Below are 23056 nucleotides of genomic sequence, written 5' to 3' on the forward strand. Positions count from 1 at the left end.
CTGTCAGAGTCACTGCGTCACACTCACTGGCTCAGCCAGCTGCAGACACTTGAGTCAGCTGCTGTAGAGATAAGACATTGGCTGTTAAGAGTGCTGTGATCGGGGTGCCTTTTAAAATCACTCAGCCCTCTCTGGTCTCTGATTCAGCACGCTTGTTCTGTTGCCGGGCGGCAGTGCACTGCTGCAAAAAAACAAAAGTCCTGAGGCCAGGCACAAGCAGGACGTGGAACATCCTGCCACACTACCTTGGTCGGACAGGTGTTCGGTTGATGGATGGAACAGTAGCAATTCCTGGGTGGGCACAGGCAGGACAATTCTAGAAACAAATCCCCAGCCTGCGCCGGACCGGATCTAGTCCCTGGCTATTACTCTCAAATGCATGAAGAATACTTGACACGCAGTCTATCCAGGCTCTGTCCATGTGCATCCCGACCAAAAGACTCAAAGACGCCGTGTGAGCGCAGCTAAATAATCAATTAATTACTCGGGGCTTTAAGTGAGCCAGGTCCTGCTAGTGATGAGCAGCACCAGCATTATTTTAAAGGGGACCTCGTAATGGGTATCGTCTCTATCGGGCTCTGTTTTGTTCTCTGGTACAGGCGGGTCGTTTTTCCGGATTGCAGTGACAGCAGGCCCATTGATCTGCGCGTGTTCATACTGCTCACTTCTCACTAGTGGAGAAGTTATGGCAGGGCGTCATGCCAGGCGAGAGTTGTAGGGGAATAGAAATCTTTTAAAGAGAGCAATTTTCTCTCTGGATTCCCCTTCTCTTTTTGGAACTCAGAATCGTTGTGGTGTCACGAGGGCTTTGAGTGGAAGCTTTTTCAATATTGCATACAGACCATAGTTGCTGCTTAGTCCTGGATTGTTGTAGGCATGATGGTATTTGTTGTATCATATCGGGACGCAACCATAGAAGCAGCAAAAAACAAGTCGGGTGGCACACATTTTTAGCTTGCATGTTTTTAAGCCACGCACTTAATTATATGGGCCACCCATCTTTGAGATACCCCCCAGTTGTTTCATCCCACAGCCCTGGAATTACGGAGTCAGCAGCTGAGCAGTTCGCGCGCTGCCCAGCCGCAGCACTAGAGCCCGAGGAGAGCACAACAGTGAGCTACAGGGCTCAGCTGTAAATTAAATAATATTTTCCAGTTTAACAGGCAGTTCTATAATTCAATAATCAGCTGAGTCAGCTGAGCGGTGCCCAGCCCGCAGCGGCACCAGCCTGAGGACTGAGACCGCAGGGAGCAGGCTCGGTGTCTGTCAGTCTGTAAAGTTTCAAAAACAATTAATACCCGAGTGAGTCACACGTCAGCCTCTGTCTGTCATTACTGTCTGGGCCACCTCTTGTCACAGACCCTGGTCTGGTCGCGCCAGCAGGGACATGATAAGGCAGGCAGCAGTGCGAGCACTGGCTGCTGCCTAAACTGAAAAAAATCTATAACTGCCACCCTAAGCCCACTCGCAAAATTGACACACTGCCTTTGCAGTCATGTGACGCTCACGTGAACGCAGCGTGAATGCAACAGAAAAGGCAATTACATGTAGTGTGTGGCTTATATATAGAATAAGCACGCTGAGCCCAAATTGCGGGTTGAGTATTTTTATTTAGAGCGCCGGGGTGAGCGTACAACAGGCTCGGAGGTCGCGGCTCGCTCAATATGGCCGCACTTTTGTTTCCGCCTGCGGCGCCCGCCCCGAGAACCACTAGACCGTCACCACATATCTCCCCCCTTTAATGTCCACACAATGCACTTTCTGAACATGATAAATCTCAGTCCAGGAGCGAGGGTAATCGGGTAGGGAAAGGAACAGTCTTACTTGATTTCCATGTCGAAGTCTTCGAATCTCTTGGGGGGCTTGACTGCTCTGCCGGACCTTGTTCTCACTGGGTCCGAGCCGGTGTTCTCACTTTGGATCCTGAAAGGGCTTCCGCCCACTTTATAAGTAGCCATTCTCGGTTCCCTACTGAGTCTATCACCTGCTTGACACTTTGGCGTCGGTGGGTTGGTTCTTCTTTCTGGTGGTGTTGATCTTCTTCGCTATCCCAATGCGGTTGATCCCCTGACACGTCCTGTTCCTCATTTGCTTCAAGTTCCAGCTCTTCTCCGTTCTCCTCTCTTAGCTGACTTGACTCTTCCGGAATCTCCCACTTAAGGATTTTACTGCACTTTGCCATCCTGTCTTGCGACCACACTTTGCCATCGCTGAGTAGAGCTGATCTGGCATATGGTTCTACCACTTGCAACGGTGGTGTGAACTTGCTGTCGCTCTTCTTTTTCCGCACTGCCTGCTTCACTCTCACCCACTCGCCTTTTTCTAGAGTCACTTCACGAACGTTCCGCCGTTTGTTGTAGTGTTCAGAGTACAAGGTTTGTGCTCTTTCCATGTTCCTAGGTACCACAGATGGAGAACACTTGCTCTGGACTATTAGATGTTTCCATGCCAGATTGTCTTTCGTGAAGGGATCTCGCCCTCGCAGTATTCGGAAGGGGCTGTACCCCGTGCTGGCTGGAGTGATGCGGTACGCCCACAACATCTTATGGAGCTCCTTCTCCCAATCTTGTCCAGCGCTGATTGCGGCCTGCACTGACCCCATTATTACTCTGTTGAATCTTTCTGCTAATCCGTTCCCCGCCGGGTGGTATATTGGGGTATGTTTGACTTCTATTCCGTTGCGGACCATAAAAGCGTCCCATTTCGCGGATACAAATTGTGGTCCATTGTCACAGGTGATCACCTTGGGGATCCCTTCCCTCACAAACAGAGGTCAACAATGAAAGCACTCTTCTGTGTCCGCTGTCTCTCGCACCTCCACCTCCGGCCACTTGGAATACCGGTCCACCAATACTATGACATGTTTCGGCACTCCATTTATATCTAGGATGGGTCCTAAGATGTCCACTGACAACATTTCCCATGGGCTGGAGGAACAGTGAACTTCCCCAGGGGTGGCCTCAGCAGGATCTGTGTTTTGTCCGCCCTGCTGCACGGTTCGCATGTTCGTACGTGTCTTTCTACTTGGCTATCCATGGCGGGCCACCAGTACGCTTGCTTTGCCCTGGCTTTGGTTTTCACAATTCAGAGGTGTCCCTTGTGGAGGATAGTTAGGAGGTGTTCCACCAAGTTTTGCGGAGGGAATACCTTGTCCCCTCTCAGTAAGAACGCTGGGTTGTCTCCTATCGACAATTCCTCTCGAACGTCCCAGATCTTCTTCAGACTATTGTCTAGGTGTGTCTTGTCCGGCCACCCATGAGTCACGTAGCCTTTTACTGCCTCCAACGCCTCATCTTGGGTGTACACCTCCTCCCATTTCTTTTCGCGGATTACCATTTCATGGTCTTGTGTGAACGCCACCATGTAGCCTTCCCATCCGGAGGGTTCTTGGTCTTCCGCCCGTTCCATTGCTGCCACTCAGTTTAAAAAGTCAGCTACTCTGTTCCTATTTCCTGGAATGTATTCTACTTCGTATACATAGTCTAGTAATCTCAATCTCATCTTTGCTATGCGGGGCGTCGCATGGGCGTGTCCGCTGGAGGTGAGGACCTTTACTAGTGGCTTGTGGTCCGTGCGAAGTAGGAAGCTGGAACCCCATAAGAACTGCCTGAAGCGCTCCATGGCCCATACCACAGCCAGCATCTCCTTCTCGATTACGCTGAACTTTTCTTCGTTGGGCACTAACGACCTTGAGGCAAAGCTGACCGTGGAGATTTCTCCCTCTCGCGACCTCTGCATCAATACAGCACCTAATCCCTTGTCGCTTGCGTCGGTTGGTCAGTATGGACAGAGCAGCTTGGTCGAATCCCTTGAGGGGTACTGCCTGACAGATCTCTTGTTTCAGGGCTTCGAACTCCTGGTGTTCCTCGACGGACCATTTGAATATGTTTTTCTCTTTCAGTAGTTGCCTCAGGTGATGGGTCTTGGACGCGAAATGCGGTATGAACTTACTGTAGAATTCTGTCATCCCTAAAAACGAGCGAATGTCCTCCTTCCTCGTTGGTGTTGGTGCATCTTTAATGGCTGCCACGTTAGCTATCTTCGGTTCTATTCCCTTCTCGCTTACTTTGTGACCCAGGTATGTCACTGATCTCACGCCGAACTTCCATTTCGCCCATTCCGCCGTGAGCCCATTTTTTTCCAGTATGGACAACACCGTGTGTAAATTTGTGTCGTGGTCGCTCTTAGACTTCCCTATTATGAGGATATCGTCTTGGAAGTACTGTACTCAGTCTTCCTTTTCAAATAGCCTGTGCATTAATTTTTGAAACACCGCGGCTGCCGATGCTAGTCCGAACGGCATCCTCAGGAACTTATAACACCCGAATGGAGTTATGAAGGATGTTAAGTGACTGCAAAAAGGATGTAGTGCTATTTGGTGGTATGCGGAAGAGAGATCCAGTGTGGAGAACCACTTTATTCCCTTCATTTTCGATAGCATCTCGTTGATCTTGGGTAGAGGGAACTTGTCCACCCATATGTTTTTGTTCAGTTCCCTGAGGTCCACACATAGGCGCACCTTCCCATTAGGTTTCTGTGCCACGACGAGGGATGCAAGCCATTCAGCGCTTTCTATAGCCTCTATTATACCGCTCCTCTCCAGGCGTCTTAGTTTTTCTTGCACCGCTTCCCTGCTCCTGAAAGGAATGTTGCAGACTTTGTGGCTCACCGGACGTGCTCCTTCCTTCACACGTATCTTGTGTGTGAATTTGGTCATCCGACCTATTGTTCCTATGAAGACCTCCGGGTATTCTCTCCTCCAGGCGTCCGCCTTATATTCTTGTTCTGTGTCGGCCATTAACACTTTGTCGATTCCTCCTGGGTTAACTTGAATTCCCAGAGCTCCTTGATCCATCCATCCATCCATCCCTCCCAGGACCGAAGGTCCCTTCTAGCCTACTTTCCGCCTTGCGCCCTTTGAACTCGAACCTGAGAGGACAATACCCCGCCATGGGTATGGGTTCGCCCGTGTATGTGACATGGCGTATGTCCGGGGGACTTAGGCAGGCCTTCATCTCGTTTTGAAAGTCTCTTTCCCACACTGTACGTTGAATTATCGTGTAAGGGGAACCTGAGTCCCCCACTATGTCAATTTCTACTCCTCCAATCCTCATTCTCAGTACAGGCTTCTTGGACCTCGTGCAGTTGATCCCCATGACTTGGTCGTCTATACACAAGACTTCTTCCTCCTCTACTCCTTCCTCTTGTGTTTCTTCTTCTTCTTCGCCGTCGTGGGCTACATACTTCACTTCAGCTTTCCTGGGTCGGCGGCGGCACACTTTTTCATAGTGACCCATGATGCCGCAGTACGAGCATTTTGCCCTGAAGGCTGGGCAGCCTTTGTCGTTGCCTGCATGGGTTGAGCTTCCACACCGGTAACACTGTTCCGTATTGTTCCACTTAGGCCTTTGTCCTCCTCCTGCTCTTGGGGGGTACCTCTTCTGGGGCCGTGTGTTGGCTGGACCTGTCTGTTGGGCCTTGGCTGGCCTGTTCACTTCCGTGACTTTGCATACTGTCGTTCTGCTGATCGTCTCCTTCCTCGCTGCTTCCGCGCGCCTCTTCGACAGTTCCGCCTTCTTCACCATCGCTAGCACTTCTTTGAGCGGAGCATCACCGTTTACCCACAATTTTTCTTGGATAGCCGTGTTGGATGTGTGCATAATGATCTGATCCCTGATCAGTTTGTCATGTAGCAGCCCAAATTTGCAGGTCACTGCCAGCTTCTGTAACGCCGCAACATACTCGTCGACCGATTCTACGCCACCTTGTTTTCTCTGGAAGAAATTATATCTGTTTATGGCTACACATACCACTGGTCGGTAGTGCAAGTCTAAATCCTCGGTCGCGTCTTGGAACTCATCTGAGTTTGTGGGAAGCCGGGTCTTCTTCACTAGGTTGTCATACACTCTGATCCCCTCTGGGCCTAGGTTGTGCAGGAGTATCTTCTTCTTCCGGGGGCTCGAGTAAGTCCCTACACCCTCTTCTTCCAGGGCTGATAGGTAATTCAGAAAATACCTCTTCCAGTCTTCCCATGGCATCGTTGGTTCGCCTCTCTTGGGTAAGAACGGGACCAGATTGGTGAGAGAGGACGACTGCGCACTCTTTCTTTCCGCATTTCGTGGGACTGGGTTCTGCTGCGTGACGGCGTTTGGCGGGCTTCCTGGTGCTTCTCTCTCTTCCTGCCGGCCTTCTTGGGCGGGAACCGGACTTCCTTCCTCACTGCTGGATGTGCTTGGGGCGTCCAGGGCTGCGTGTAGCGACTGGAGTGCTGGGCATCGTATTGTGCCTTCCTCCCAGTTGGTCGGCCTGAAATGGGAACCTTCCCAAGTTCCCCGCTCTCTCTCACGTGCCTGCTCCTTCCTATGGTCTTGCCTTCTTTGTGGGTGCTGTTGGCCTGGGCGTCCCTATCTTCCTTTATGGCCCCCAACTTACTGTTTGGGCCGCCTCCTCACTTTTTTTTTCTGTTTTGTGCTTGGTGGGCCCTCTACTGGTTTTTGTGCTCCTGTCAGGGTGCCCGGAGTAGCATTTGGTACTTACCGTCCGAAGCCGGGTTGTGGCCTCCTAGGTGACTCCTGCCCCCTTCCTCTCCTTTTCATGGGGGGGCGCCCTCGCCGGGGCTCGCTCCAAACCCTCTGCCGCGCTCTGTGTGTGTGGGGGATCGGCGGGTGTGCAGCACGTCGATGTGCACGCCGTCGTCAGATCCCATGCCTCGTCGCCATTTGTAGTGCGTGGCTTATATATAGAATAAGCGCGCTGAGCCCAAATTGCGGGTTGAGTACTTTTATTTAGAGCGCCGGGGTGAGCGTGCAACAGGCTTGGAGGTCGCGGCTCGCTCAATATGGCCGCACTTCCGTTTCCGCCTGCGGCGCCCGCCCCGAGAACCACTAGACCGTACCACATTACATGTCGCAGCTGAGCCCCAAGGTGGCCTGTTTTAATTCTCAGCAGTCAGTCAGCAATGCACAGTGAGTGTGCAAAGTACTGCACTGTCAGTCACACAGTCTCTGCCACAGCAGCACCAAACCAGCGCGCGGTGGCGCTACAGCTGCTTGCTCAAATGACTGCTAATTAATTTAGTATAGCCCGGCACTCGAGAGGCGCTATACGTGACTTTGCATTTTAGTACAGTGATGCGAACCACCACACTAAAATGCGTAGGTCTAACGCCTGATGCGTGGTACTTGGCAGGGCTGGGGGGTGTATGGAATTAATAGTGCAAGACAGTGAAAGAGGATTTGAAAAGGAGCTCCTGGTCTTACTCCGATTTTTTATCATCAAGAACAGAAGTAAGTCTTCTAGTAGTTTACATGTTGGGGAGGGTGACTTGACCGTTCCCCAGTATATAACCACGTCGGTGCACATCTAAGTCTTCTGTCCTAATAAATACAACCAATCAATGTAATTTCATACATGGTATCCGTCAACAGACCGATCAAAATAATTTTTCATTTATGGACTGAATTGAAGACTGTAGTGTAAGTGAGCCTAACGGTGTCATTGCAGAAATTCAGAGCCAAGAGCGCTGGTGAAGGTGGCAATTGATGAAACACACATTAAAAGGAAGTAGGCGTGGATTAATTGCTAAACAAAATATAATGTCAAATACCCAGGGGTACTGTCTTTTAGGTGATAACCAAGTCTGAGGTAATGTGCGACTTCGGGATTTTGAGTTCTTATATGATGCATAAAATTGTCAAACTGTCTCTTTGTTTGAATGTTTAGTCTTCAGGAACCCAGTGATATGGTGGGTGACAAATTGCACCTGGGGCACACAGACTGGCATAACAAAAGAAAGAAGGGAAGAAAATAGGTAAATGTTGCTTTTGGGGCAGGAGGTTATTTACAGTAGCTATACCCATTTGACTTTCAAGTTTGTCTGATGTTGTGCTTCTAAAGTTCTGGGGGAAATAAAGGAAAACTTTCCAGTTTATCCTTTTATACTCAGTAATGCACCCGTTAGGTAGGGCATTGATTTATACACCTTTGTGACACAAAACACTCCTGTAGCAGAATATTTCGATGGCCTCTTTTTTCCAATTCACCACATTTCAGTATTAATGTATATTTGTCCTGGATAAAATGGGGGGTCGTGGTTGCAGAACAAATGCAGATTTTATATTTGATGGGTACTTCAGCAGCAAATGTAATCAATAACCTTTCACAGCGCGTTTGTGAGCTTCTCTTACATAAATAACAAGCATTGGTAATGCAATAGGTCTCGCATTTCTGAAAGTTAGAGCTTTTGGTGTTGAAAATGATAAAAAAATTACTTTTGTTTTTTTGTATGCAGTGGAGTGATGATATCTGCATAGCGCTATTGCAATTTGTCTTACCTGTAAGAGGGGGGATTGTAGATATAAGGCTTAATACGTAACCTTGGATCAGACCTGCAAGGCTAAAATTAATTAGAACGTGTGCACAAAGGAAGGTAATTCCGGGGATACCGCTTAAGTTTATTTTGTTTGAGAAAGAAGTATAAGTGTGTCTACTAGTTCATCTACAGGTATTTTGCTCAAGCTGTACTCAAAGGATACCTGGTTATCAATACAACAAGAAATGATTGGATATCAATGGCTTTAAACATCTAACAACACAAAACAAGATTTTTCTTACGAGATCAAAGTAAAAAGAGCAGCTATGCCACGTGGAGGGCACTAACTGACAGCAGCCCAAGCCACATCACAATAATAAAAGCTGGTAACAGTAAACCAGTGAATGTTACAGACAATCCGCCTAGCTGTGTTTTCTAAAATACTGAATGTGCAATCTATGGCATACAAATTATTTTCTGAGAAACACGTTTCAATTCTATTCAGAATTTACTTAGACATTACTGTCAGATTTACTCTGTAGACAATGGTGCACGGGAGATGGGGTCACTGGACGACGACAAGCCTCTTTCCATTGATGTCACAACTGAGTTTTTCTATGAATAAATGTAAACAAAGACTGCTCCCAAATCGTAACCGAAACACAACTTAACGTGAACTCTGCGGAAAGGGTGTCACTGATTAAGGAAACAAACAACCACAACCCCATTTTCTCTGATGTATTATCATCTGCCTGAAGAGGTATGATGCATTGTGGAAGGGATGGAACAATTTGATAATATGATACCCAATGCCCGTTGCCAGTGGTAAATTCCAAACTGCATCACCCTACAAAGGAGAAACACACAAAAAGGGCAAACCTAAGCTACGACACTTACTTGCTACCGATGAAGGCCGAGAAAAACACTACAACCAAGATGTACGGAGCCCTCAGTTAGTAAAGATTTCTGTTCAACACTCCCTTAAATTTCTTTAAAGTGCCATCTTTTGTTCCTAATTTGCAAAACCTCAAGAAGCCAGGTAAACCATGTTGACTAGACTTTTCCGGGCAGATCAGGTCGCTGTTGTGCTAGCCTGAACACAGTGATGCCTTTAAAAAAAAAAAAAAATTGTAGTTTGGTAACAAGCAGCTTTTCTTCTGGTTTCGGCAGCCTTATCTGGGGATTTTTGTAAAGATGCTAGAAGTCGTAGAATACTTTGCGGGTTTGGGGCAGAGAAGGGGGAGAGGGAATATAAGATGGAACCTCACATCGAGTGAAGTAGAGGCATTGTAATTACATTTCTCAGTTTCCATTGTTACTAATTTTTACACATATATACAGATGTAGGATCATCATCTTCTTGCCTGTATTTATTTATAAAAACAGGGAAAAAATGAAAAGTAGATCCAATATTTGTACTGTCATTGCTGCCAATCACGACTCGTCTGTGCATGCGAGACCCTGGAGAGTTAAAAAAACGTTTTTTACACTTCAACGCGGAGTGTTTTATGCGAGTATTGTTTCTTTCTATGTGTGCATATAGCATTGCTGCTGTACCGAACCTCCACGGTGAGTTCAAGGTTATTGGTGACTTAAATGTGGAATAAAACAGTTGCAACTCCATGTTTTCAAAACGCAATATTTAGAAAACATCGGTAAATACAGATACACTGAGCACAACTAAAAATGTAAACATTTCAGATGGGAATGTCCAACAAAAACCATTAAACCCTGAAACCTAATTAAAATAATGTGGCAAGAAAAAATCTTGTGTGTTTATCTAGACAGACTGGAAATGCGGACACCAAACACCCCGGTCCATATATCCTTTGTGCCAGATGTTGACCACATTTTCCTTCTGATTACTGACTGTTTCAAAAGGGCTATTGGGACATGCAATTCCTCTTTGAGCAGTTTAATATCTCAATTTTGAAGTTACAAGTGAACATTACAGTCTGCGCTGAGCCATACATTTTTTCGAGAATCAGAACAGGCGCGGGCACCTAATTCATCAGGGTGGAAAATGCCCATGGGTAGAGAGTTACCAACATTCCGGAGAGTGCCAGGGGCTTCTTGCATTGGGAGGCAGCGAGACTGTGTTCTAAGGACTCTTTGCAGAAGTGACATGCACGGTCCTTTTCCTGTCCCGCCCTCTGATGTCTTCCATTAAAGATGTAGGCACTGGATTTTATCTGCACTACACGGCACTTACTATTCTTTCTCTGGCACAACCACCCGCAGGGGCTGGTGGCTTCAAAAGGTGAGGGAAGGCAGCAGCTTCACGGCCATTAGGACGTGTCTATTCTTTGAATTTATTGGTGCACCTGAAAAGTATTTATTAACTAGGTACCATGGAGTGCTCCACAGCAAAATGCTATTTAGCTTCTATCGCACTGACTCCTTGCAGCGTTCATGACCCTCCCTTCTCATCCTTTGAATGGGGGGGTCTTTATAACTTTAGATGCTAATAATACACCGCATCTGGCACCAATTTGCGGCAGACTTGCATCACTTTCAGACCTGCATTAGCAATGCGACAGCTTGTCTGATAATGTACTTATGTGACTTTCACTTGTGCCAGCCTCTATGTACATGTGCACAAGAGGTGTGCTAGGTAAGAGAAACATTCTTGCAACTTGGTTAACGTGATAATGTTTTTTTGAAAGCAGGATTTAATTTAAAAAGAAACAAGGGAACCCGAGAGACCAGGCACAGCACCTCAAGGAAGCGCAGCATGTAGATCACTAAAACAAGCATAGCACTGAGAGGAAATGCACATAATCTTAAATTTCACATATTCATCTGGCGAATTAGGAACAGCTTACCGGAAGTTCGGGAGCGTCACGTCGTGGGGCGGGACTTCCGCTTTTTGCGGGAAGCCCGGCCCACGGAGAGCAGCGGTGACGTGGGGCTCCCAGGCGTGAGGGAAGCCCCGCGTGTGGTGAGGCGGAGGAGAAAGAGCCCGGTGAGTGGAGGGGGGATATGTGTGTGTATGTGTGTGTGTGTGTGTCTGTGTGCACGTGTGAGTGGTGGGGGGATGCGTGCGTGGCTGTGTGTGTGTGCGTGAGCCCATGAGTGGTGGTGAGGGTGGGGGGGTGTGCGTGTGTGCGTGTGTGTGTGTGTGTGTGTGTGTGTGCGCGCATGTGTGCGTGTGTGTAGCTGTTCGTGTGCGTGTGTCTCTCTGTGGGTCTCTGTGGGTCTCTGTGTGCGTGTGCGCGTGATTTCGAAAGGGTGACTTGCTCTGAATGTGGGACAGGGGATGTGCACGGCGCCGGGCTGGGCTTGCGCGTCCTAGAGATGAAATCGCTGAGGAAAATCGCGTGCACATCCCCTGTCTCACATTCCCGGCAAGCCAACAGCAATAGGTCTTTCGCTGGACAGCGAGACCTAATAAGGAAGCATTATCAGGCTGCATTTCATTCAATCTTTAACATATTCAAAACCTAAAAAGCAGTGGAATACAGACCAATTCGAAACCACCATAAACGTAACCCAAACATGTGCACTTTTTACTAACGGGTGGTGGTGGGGTGGGGGGAAAGAACAATAATTACCTCAAACTCAAACTTAGAGCTGCCAAAATTGGTCCGCTGTTTCTGCCAAAAATTATCCGGCTTTATTATGAGTGCAACATGAATACAACAAGGAAACGATTCTTGCAAAATTTTCAGCAAAGGTTTGATAGAGTCCCACTTTGATCCACGCATATCTACAATCACTGTAAATCCTCGTTTAAAAACATCTTCACTGGAAAAGAAAAAAACAGGAAGTGTAAATAGATTTAACTCATAGACATCATTTTTGAAGACACACACATTGACCAAAAGATTATCATTTCAGTTGCAATACTTTGTCACAGACCAAGACTACAATGTTTTCATTTGAATTAAAAATAGGTTTGCTAAGCTATGTTGTCGAATAGGGCTTAATCGGGATTTCTACATACAAAGTGACATTTAGAAAGTTTGCAGTAGTAAGGTTTTGATTAATACCAACTGTTGGTTCCAATAAGAGGGATGATAAAGATTCAAATGTGGAAACTAGGTAATCTGCTAGAGGAGCAGTAGGGGATTCCAAATAGGAGTGCCAATAACCAGGAGGGGAGCATTAACGGGGCACCAGAAAAGCCAGTACATTGAAGAAGACACATACGGACTTACTCCAAGGCTGAGAACAAAGTAGAAGAGAATGTAGAGGACGACTATTCATATCTTAAGGTGGAGGATGGAGGCAGAAGAAGTAAACATGGTACAAGAGAGAAGGGAACGAGTTGTATCAGCAGGAGAAAAAACAAGCATTTGCATTGCAATAGGTCTCACATTAGGAAAGTTTGAGCTATTGGTATTGTAAATGACAAATTTTTTGTTTATGTGTTGGTTTTGAAAATAGCTACATTAATAGTTTTGTCATTTACAATGCCAATAGTTATAACTTTCGCGAATGTGACACCTATTGCATTTGTAATGCAATATGTGTTGTATTTACGTGACTTACATGTATTGCTATTACAAATACCAATGGATTTTTATTTTTTTAAATAATTAATACTTAAATAAAAGTTATTGTAATTTATAATGGCAATAGCTTAAACTTTTGTAAATAACTTTTGTGAAGATTATGTTCAGTGTATTTTATTGTGACGAAAATCCAAGAACAGAAGTGAAATATTAACATCTTTTTGGGACATTTGTAATCAAGCTTGAAACATTGAGAGAACATATTTGAACCAGTGATGCTGTGGTGGTGCTGAGTGATGCTGTGGTTGCGCTGAGTGATGCTGTGGTTGCGCTAAGTGATGCTGTGGTTGCGCTAAGTGACGCTGTGGTGGCGCTGAGTGACGCTGTGGTGGCGCTGAGTGACGCTGTGGTGGTGCTCAGGGATGCATTCTTGGCCCCGAGTGATGATGTGGTGTTCCTGAGTGATACTGTGGTGGTGCTGAGTGATGCTGTGGTGCTGCTGAGTGATGCTGCTGAGTGATGCTGTGGTGCTGCTGAGTGATGCTGTGGTGCTGCTGAGTGATGCTGTGGTGCTGCTGAGTGATGCTGTGGTGCTGCTGAGTGATGCATTCTTGTCCCTTAGTGATGATGTAGTGATACTGTGGTGGTGCTAAGTGATACTGTGGTGGTGCTCATGCTAGTTTTTAGCGCAGGTTATTTGTCCCGCACTGTGAAATCAGTGCGAACAGCAACACGTGCAGCGCTAGAGGGCCCTGCTTCTTTCTGCCGCTCGAGTAGAGATGTTCCACTCGATCTGTAGCTTCCTCAACGCAAGCTGTAGCGACCACCGCCCCTTTTTAGAAATCTCGCCAGGAGGTGGTCTGGAGTAAGAGTTTTCACGCCCGTCAATTTAATGTTGGCAAGCCGCAGAACAGGAATAACTCCAAGCCGCTGAGTTTTTCAGAACTCAGCGCGCTGTGCGGGGTGGAAAAAAACTCTGCAAGCGTCACAACCGGAGCAGGATTTCGCGGCCTGGCCTAGTTAGAGAGTAGGTGGCCGGCTGAAGCCACGTGAAAGCTCGGCTCGTTTTGGGCTCGAGTTTCCAAGAGTACCTTGGGCTGAGCTAGGCACTTGACTCAATCCTGTCCTGTGGCTACAGTGTCTTATCCACTTCTAGTCACCTATATGTGCCTATGTGAGTAACTAAGCTACAACCAAATGAGTATTTATTGCTACCAATACGAATCATTTTTTTCAACTTTAGAATAATGAATGTTTGAGGGGAAAAAACAACTATTTTCTTCACTTATTGTCGGCAGTTTGTACGCAGCTCTGTTGCTTCATTTCTCTCAGCGCTGTCTTATAAGGTTTTTAACTTGCTACTTTTGTCAAAGGTGCATCTCTGCTGCAAAGGCAGTTACCATCTGAGAAAATCTACATAAAGTACAAATCTGTGACCTGCACGTTCCACCTTTTGGTTTACACCTGGCACGTTAATCCTCCGTGATATTTTATGATGAATCAAAAACCTCAGACTACACAGTACACATATTCTTCAGCAACTTTAGTTGCCATCCGAGTTATCTTTGTTATTACACCCTGGAAATTGCTAGGTACACTTGCAGCAGGTGCCTTACTCGATAAATATTCAGAAGCCATTCTGTGAGCAAATACGTAAACCAGACGGACTTGCCATCACATTTGTCCTTGGGGGCAGAGTTTTTATACATTACATTTGTGCAAGTTTTGACCGTCAGACTTCAGTTTTTTGCTGAGTCCGCCCGCGTGATTCTACTCTCATTATTCTGCCGCCGTTTGAACTAACCCACACACACACCTGTCTCACATTCCCAGGGAGTGAGTAACTATCGATGCTTCGCTGGTTACACCAGCTCGACCTAAAAAGGCACAAAAGGGGGTAATCTGGGGATTTAAGAATCGAGGGAACCAACTAGAGATCTTCAGGTGGAGCAAGTAAATTAGTTATAAGGAAAAATTGGGCTAGTAAGAGAAAGGATCAGGAAAGAGCTAGGTTCGTGAATGAAAAAGGGAGAAGGGGTTTCTGCTTTAAATCGACAGCAAAAACGTTATGACACGATTCGAACACCACCAAATTGAAATGACAACAAGCTCAGAGATGATTGCTCTGCAAGAGAAGTGTGGGCATTTTTCTTGTGCGCCTGTAAAAAACATCTGCAGAAGGCTAAACAGCTTCTAATGTAAGTGACTGAAAGCCTATTCTAGGCTGCAGTTAGGAATGCGCCTCAATTAAGGTAAAAGGCTCAAATACCAAACCAAAGCGCTTTGAGAGGAATGCAATTCTTAGAGTTCCATCACTGACTAATAAACAGTATCACATTATGAATTGTGATTTTAACAATTATGTTTGCTAAAACATCAAATTTGCTTCTGCGAAGTTCTAGCATAATGATCTTTATATCACAACCAGGACACAATGTCAAATTGCGATTCTCTTATTACCATGACTAGAGAATCTGGATTTAATTAAAGACACGGAGGCTAATATTTTGCATATTTCTTTTAATGCAGTCCAATTTGCCGCATACATCACAAAGTAGAAGGTTCCAGAACAGTACATTAGAAACAAATAATAGGCATGAGCCAACAACAAACTGCCTCTTTTAAAAGGGGTGGAGAAGAGAATAAGTCCACAAATTTTAAACTTCATAACGATTCTCAGATGGTCAAGACAAAGTAGAAAGACAAATGGAGGAGGATCCAAAGGTCAAACGCCTCGAAATTATGGAAGGTTACCTGAAAAGAGAGAGAAGTAAATACCTCCAGAAAGGACACACACTATAAAAGTTAAAAAGTTATTAAACAAATGAGACATTGTTAACAGAGGAAATTTACATGAGCATTTATTTCATATACGCCTCAGCCATCCAAAGGGAGATATGGGTGGGATAATGTTAGCCTCAGTGTCTTTAATGAAATCCTGATTCTCTAGTCCTGGTAATAGGAGGATCGCAATTTCATTACAAGAACAGAGGCTACATTATGCATGTTGGTAGCTTTCTAAGACTACATCAGACATGTGTTCGATAGGGTTGCAATAGTGTCATGCAAAAGTGCTAGCATTTGCCCAATCGGCAGCTTTGAGAAAGTCATCCAACTTACCTCCAAAACATAGAAATTTACTGGCCATAGCACCTCTAAGAGAGTGAGCTTGAAATTTCTTCAAGTCATTACCAGCTAAATTAATGACAGTTTTAACCCATCTGGCAATAGAGGTTGAGGTTATACCTTTATGGGGTTTAACAAAGGATACAAGTAACTGGTTCACACCAGGGGGCACAAAGAACAGACAGGTCATTCTCTAGGGGTCCCCAAATCCTGTTCAGAGATCTGAACACGGAAACATTGAGTTTCCAATCGTTATGGTCTAGCAGGAACCTCGAATTCCAGTCCGCAGAGATGTTCGATTTCCCTGGGAGGTATTCTGCTCAGAGCGATTGTGTGTTTCAAACAGAACATCCAAAGTTTTTTGGCTAGATTCGAGAGGTCTGCAGATTTGGTACTTCCCAGACAATTTATATAGGCTACAGCGGACAAGTTGTCCATCTTAAAGATTACTGACCTTCCCTGTAGGGAGTGTCTGAAGCTCATTAAGGCGAAAGACCAGCTGTTAGTTCCAAGTAATTAAGTAATTAATGTGGTGATAGGACTCCTCCTGCGACCAGATACCGCCGGTGTTCTGATAGAGAAGGCAAGCTCCCTAGCCATGCATCTGATTCTAAAACAAACTCTGGTATTGAGCCAAAATCGCTATGCTATTCCAGGCGTCTAGGTTCTCGAGCCACCAGGCTAGTTCCGATCTGGTTTCCTGATCTAGAGTAACATGATCTCCGTACCAAAGGCCAGATCTTAGCGCTCTCGCTTTTACCCTTTGGAGGTCTCGATAGTTTAGGGGACCAGAAAGATGGCTTGGATGGAGGAGGAGAGGAGACGGGGAGGAGACCCAGAAGTCTGGCAAGCTCCCTCAAAGACAAATCTTTCTGTTTCCGAACATGTCTTATTTCCTTCCTGATTTTGGTTATCTTCTTTAAAGGGTGTAAAAGGAGACATCTCAATGTATCTACGGTGAAACCTAGGAACTCTAGGGTTCTGGAAGGGGTCAAGATTGGTTTTTCTTTGTTTATGATGAACCCTAAGCTTTCTAGAAGGTTCAGAAAGGTCTTCAGATCTTGGACTATCTGTGAGGGGTCATGGGACATTATAAGGATGCTGTCTAGGTATACAATTAGACGGATACCTCTTTCTCTTAGGGAAGATGCAACTGTTCTCATGACCTGGGTGAAACACCATGGGGCAGAGGATAGTCCGAAATGAAGTGCCTGAAATTAGTATAGTTGGTTTTTCTACATGAATCTGAGGAAGGGTTGATGGATTTTGGCCATTGGGATGGTGAAGTATGCATCTTTTAGGTCCAGTTTGACTAGCCTGTCTCCCTCTAGTAGTAGATACCTTAAGAGGTGGATGCCCTCTATTTTGAAGTGTCTGTAAACCAAATATTTGTTCAGTTCTGTTAAGATTATCACGGGTTTCCAACCCTTGTCTTTTTCCTCTACGAGAAAGAGTGCTTATATAAAAGTTTCCAGTGGAACCTCTATTATAGCTCCTTTCTGAAGCATGGAGGAGATTTACTCCACTACTATTTTCTGTTGATCTAGGGAGAGCAGGATGTCTCTCGGGAAAGAGGTTTGTGAGGGAGTTTCCAGAAAGTCGATCATAAAACCCTTGGCGGTGTTTAATATCCAAGGGCCCTGATTTAATTAAACTCCAATTCTGATAGAGTCTGCCTCCCACCATTAGGGGGAAAGAAGGGGAAGGGGAATAGTACTCAATGATGGGTTGGTGTTGTTGGTGAGTCCACAGGATCTAAATCCTCTGTTACGAGGTCCTCTCCCTCTCTGGGGGTAGAATTGAGGAGGGCAGTTGGTTTGATAACCTCTTCCGTAGCCTTGAGATCTTGAACAGGGCCTTTGATTGAAGCAGCCAGAAGAGAGGCCCTTTCTTCCGGCCCGTCCAAAATTGTTAGGATTGAACACTCGCCTCATATTTTGTTGGGCCTTATCCCAAGGCCGTAATGTTGAGATGTATTTTCCCAAAGATTTTATGAGGTCCTCACCGAAGAGTAACCCTTTTGGATTTTGAGAGGGTTCTCTATCCGCCATGTCACTTAATTTGGGGTTGATTTTGGTAAGAACCACTCTACTCCTCTCGGCATTGTGGCTTGCATTAACATTTCCTAGCAATATTAGCGCTCTCTGGCTCTAGCCTCTGATTAAATCTGTATTCAGGGGTGTATTATTGATGTGACTTTCCTCAGGGAGTCTATGATTCTGGCTAAGGGTCCCAGGACATCAAGGAGGAGGTCTTGGCAGCCTTTGAGGGATCTTTCCATCCCTTTTCTCGGATCTCTTCCAAGCTTGAAAAGGAATTTAATTAACTTTGGATCCAAGTTAGGAGTCTGGCAGGTCTTGTCTTTGAGAGTCTTGAGCACTCAGCTCTGAGTATATTCCGAATGTCTCTCTCAAAGAGGTTTCTTAGCCATTTTTTAATGTACTTGGCCACATGATCTTGGGGCCACCACTCAGAGCTCCGAGGGAGTTTGATGTTTAGTGGGGAGAACATTTCTTCTCCCAAGGGATTAAAGATATTATCTCTGGAGGAGGAGGGGAGTTCCTCTTCAGGGCTATAAAATTCTTGATCGTCCTCGTCTAGGACGTATTTGTCAGGTATGTCTGATGACTCATCGTCATGCAAGTCATTATTTCACGCATTGTAATGAGCACCATGATATTTTGTGCCGCTAGGGACACCCAGATATTTTGTGCCGCTAAGGACACCAGTATGAGTTGTGTCCCTAGGGACACCTAGGGAGTTCGAGGTGCAAGGATATCCATTATTATTTGAGGTGCTAAGACCTCCAGGGTTAGACGAGGTGCTAGGACCTCCACTCGGGCTAAAAGGTCCATAGGTCGCACGCTACTCCACCATTCCAGCGGGTATACCCCCAGAGCATCATGGTAAATGCAGTATTCTCAAAGCGGGTGTGCTTTTCAAAAGTTCCGAAGTGTAAATGCAAAGTTGCAGGCCAACTCTGGACACCGGTGTTTTCAGGATTATTGTCCTTCATCAGCAGAGTGTAGGAAGATATTCAGGGGTTGCTGTGCAGGCTGCCAAAGTGTTCTCAGGTCTGGTACCCCTCCACTCGGACTCTTGGGGGTTCTTTGTTAGATATTTTTGGTTTGTCTTTTTCCCCTAAATTCAATGATATCCTCGGTGTAGTGAGGGTCCATGGTTTCTGTAATCTCGTCCTCTTCAGTAGGGAAGGACCTTTTGGAGGACATGACCTGGTTCAAGGTTTCAAGCATACAGGACTTCATTTCCTCACGTAGGATTTTTTTTAAAGGCCTCATTGTCCATGTTAGCAGTAGGGGCGGAGCGTCATCTGAGTCAATGTCAGACATGGCGTGGATGGTACACTTTTTTTTTTTAACTTCATCATTTTAACACATCACAGCAATGCGATCATAGTTGCGCACTGTTTTGACATTACAATTGAAGCAGGTACAATGAAACAAAGGATCGACACCAATTCTATCATGGCTCGTATCAATAAGAAGAATAGCAACAGCCGGTTGGATGAAAATAAAAGAAAAACACAATCACCACGGCCCCCCATCCCCTAGCAGAGTCATACGTTGATTAGCAGCGGAGATATGAATCCATCCAATCTGAGTAATCATAGGAGCGGCCATATAGCGAGAGGGAACTCATCACTATAGGACAGGGAATCGCACTGGGCATCTTTCATTAGCGGACCATGAAACTATCTATCTGACCCCGGTAAGGACAATGCCCAGTTCCAACAGTGAGTCAGAAGCCTGTCAAATAGATTCCACATAGGACCTGTATGGACCCCAAATGTCTTTTGGACGGAAGAGCTAGGCAGTGTACTGGAATATACTTAACTATTGATATTACAATGGGCCAGCCTATTTAGCCAACTCTGTAAAGTGGGAACCGACTACGACCCCAGTGAACAGCGATTTCTCTTTTGGCCAGATGTAAACGGAAGGATGCGAATTTCCTAACGGTTTTGGGCAAGTTCACCACATAACCCCGAAGTGCCACCTCCGGTGTGGGGATGAGGGACAGTTTGATCATGTCGCCTAGCGTTTTGTGCACTTTCTCCCAAAATGGTTGTATTGTGGGGAAGGTCGAGGTGAGGTGTGTGAAATCTGCGTGTGGGGCGTCGCATTTGCGGCAGGTGTGCGGTCTGGTCGGGTCAAGCCGATGAGCCTTGGCAGGTGTGATGTAAATTCTGTGCAGAAACTTAAAATGTAGCAATTTATGCCTGCTGTTGAGTTAAATGTCTTTCGTAACGGAACAGCATTTCGTTCATTGGTCGTCTGTGATGGGGTGGTCCAAATCACCCCCCCAATCCTTGCGGACCTTGTCGTCGTTAACTGGCAGCATCCCAGAGCATGCCTTATAGCGTTTAGCTATGAGGTGTACACAGCTTATGCTCTCGATGATGAGTGAAAGTGGAGTGAACAAGTCCGGTTCGATAGGAAATCCAGGAAGCGTGGCCCCGCAAAGCCGAACAGATCCGTCTGAAAACAAAGCTGTCCATAAACGTAGTGTCATGAAAACGGTCATCTTCCGTTGCCGAAAAAATATGTCCGTCGGGATATAGGTCTCCTAGTTTTGTAATGTCATACTTGGATAAAGTAAGCTGTACCAGTCTCTCGCCCCTTATGGTCAGCCAGCGGGCATTGGGGAGAGGAAGAGCTGAGGAGTATAGTGTCGGAGAACCAGTGTAATGTTTGAGGTTATCCCATGCCCAGCTGGTAGTAGAGACCGTCTGTATATCATTAGGGTCCCTGGGCACACCTTTAGGCAAGACGGTGGACAGTCGCTCAGGAAGAATGAAATCTGCATTCGTGCGAAGGAAATGCTTTCCTGGCTTTCCTGGTGTCGGGATGATACCATGCAAAGGAGTAGCAACATTGAGCAATGAGATAATATAGGTGGAAATTCGGCACCCCATAGCCTCCCCTCTCATCAGGCAGAGTGAAATCCAGCCAGCGGATGCGCGCCTGTTTGCACCCCCAGACCAATTGTGTGAGGTACGATTGTATCTTGGAAAAGAAACTGTTCAGGAAGGGAATGGGGATGTTGTTAAAAAGATATAAAAATTTGAGGAGCACTACTATCTTGATAATGGCTACTCTGCCGGTGATGGACAATGGCAGCCGTAGCCATCTCTCAACCTCGGCCTCTAGTGCCCCGACTGCCTGGCCATAGTTGAGGCGGAGGATCTGGTCCGTATCCAAGTGGATGTGGATGCCCAAGTATTTGATGGAATCAGAGCACCACTCGAGAGGGAATTCACATGCCCATCGGGTTGTACTGGGGGTTAAGGGGAAAATAACTGACTTGCGCCAGTTGATGCCTAGGCCGGAGTGCTGCCCAAAATGGAGAATCTCTCTAATGAGTGGCTCTAAATTCACCGGAGGTGTCACCCGCATATAGCGAGACCAGAAGGGGACCGGTGTTAAATTGTAGGCCCCTCTGCAGATGCTTTTCCTGGAAGTGGCGGATTAAAGGGTCCACGGCAAGAATAAATAATAAAGGCAACAGAGGGCACCCCTGACGTATGCCGCGGGAGAGGTCAAGATAGTGTGCCGTTTAGGCGAAGTCTCGCCGTTGGGCGGCTGTAGAGCAGTGCCGTGGTGGCTATGAATCCCACCGGCATACCCATCCGGCCCATGACCGACATGAAGAAAGGCCATTCCAAGGTATGAGGAGAAGTATAACAACCGCTTTGCAGAGTGTGGGGGGAAGAATCTGTTTCTCAAGGGCCTCGGCGTACACTTCGATTAGTTGCGGTGCCAACAAGTCTTTATAGGCCTTTTAAAATTACCCAGCAAAGCCATCTAGCCTGGGGGCGGAGGTACAACGGAGAGAATCGATGGCTCCGAGTACATCGGCATCGGAGATCTGCTCTGCCAGGAAATCCTGCATATCTTTCTCTAGATAAATAAGAGCGGTCTCAGAGATAGGCTTCCTGCGCCATGGGCGTGGGTGGCACACTTTAATTGATAAAGTAAGGTATCAGGGTACTAAAATTATAAGGCTGTTGGAGTTCAGTCCTGACCTTTAAAGACACGCCAAGTCACTTGAAAGGATTAGGAGTTTATCTGTTTATGGCCATTGTACGAGTAAGAACCATAATGAATCTTGTAATAGTATTAGTGAGGAGTCTTTAAGTTGGTAATAATGAGTCTTATAATAGTATTAGTAAAGACACTTTAAATTGTTGATATCACTAAAGGATAATTCCCTTTATTTTATGCAGGATCGTTCAATCTATTACCTGCTCTTGTCTGGCGTTGTAGGTAGCAGCTGATCGCAAATAGAAGTCAGTGGTCGAGCAATCAGCTGCTGCCCATTGCCAGGGGGATGAGTGCGATCGTTCAAGCAATCAGCTGTAAGGCCAGGAGGGAATGTAGAGAAGAAAAGTTCCTGGCAACGGGAGGCCGTAGAGCCCCAGTTGCCAAGGAATCTTCCTCTAAGACCTAACGCGATGCATCGGGGGAGAGAGGTGAATCCAAATCCTCTAGTTGAAAATGCCCTAAAATCTTATTAAATGGTAGTGATTGAGTTGGGGTTATCACTCCGGTATTTAAAATGAATACATACAGAAAAAAATATTAGTGGAATAAAACGGGCAATACTTACCAGCAACACTTACGATAAACCTGTAGGACGCATTAGAACGATAGGGAAGGGTACGATTAAGTGAGGAATAAGGCCTGGTGTTAGTGAGGAAGGGTTGAGGATGCCTTGGGATCGAAATTATGGAAAAGAGGTGGCGAGAGGATCTCCATAAATTGGATATTGGTATAGAGGCAGGGGTGGGGTTAAGCCACGAGAAAGATGCTTAAAAAGCAAAAGGAAAGACAATTATAGTAGTAATAGTAAAGTCAACTTATCTGCTCGGAGCCGCATTTAAATGAGGCAGATTGTTGTTGGCTCAAGTCTATTATTTGTTTCTAATGTTCTGTTCTGGAACATTCTACTTTGTGATGTATGCGGCTGCTTGGACTGCATTAAAAGAAATATGCATAATGTAGCCTCCGTTTTTGTAATGAAATCCCCTTTCAACCTTATTAAACTTACATATATCCCAGTTTCAATGCATTTATCAACCAATTCACAGTGAACATTAACACTTCTAATTTTCCAACTCCACTGTATGCTGCAGGACAAA

The 23056-nt window shown here is 46.0% G+C and overlaps 1 protein-coding gene across 3 annotated transcripts in view; it reads right to left on the bottom strand.

Moving 5' to 3' along the window:
* TRIO (trio Rho guanine nucleotide exchange factor) overlaps positions 1–23056 on the bottom strand; it is a 4034553-nt gene that overhangs the window by 3768727 nt on the left and 242770 nt on the right. For all 3 annotated transcript variants that reach the window (XM_078687660.1, XM_078687659.1, XM_078687661.1), the window contains exon 4: positions 11866–12058. In XM_078687660.1, coding sequence (XP_078543786.1) covers positions 11866–12058 — 193 coding nt within the window. The remainder of the gene's footprint in view (positions 1–11865; positions 12059–23056) is intronic.

Source organism: Lissotriton helveticus, chromosome 4_1 (assembly GCF_964261635.1).
Source record: "Lissotriton helveticus chromosome 4_1, aLisHel1.1, whole genome shotgun sequence".
Classification (NCBI taxonomy): domain Eukaryota; kingdom Metazoa; phylum Chordata; class Amphibia; order Caudata; family Salamandridae; genus Lissotriton; species Lissotriton helveticus.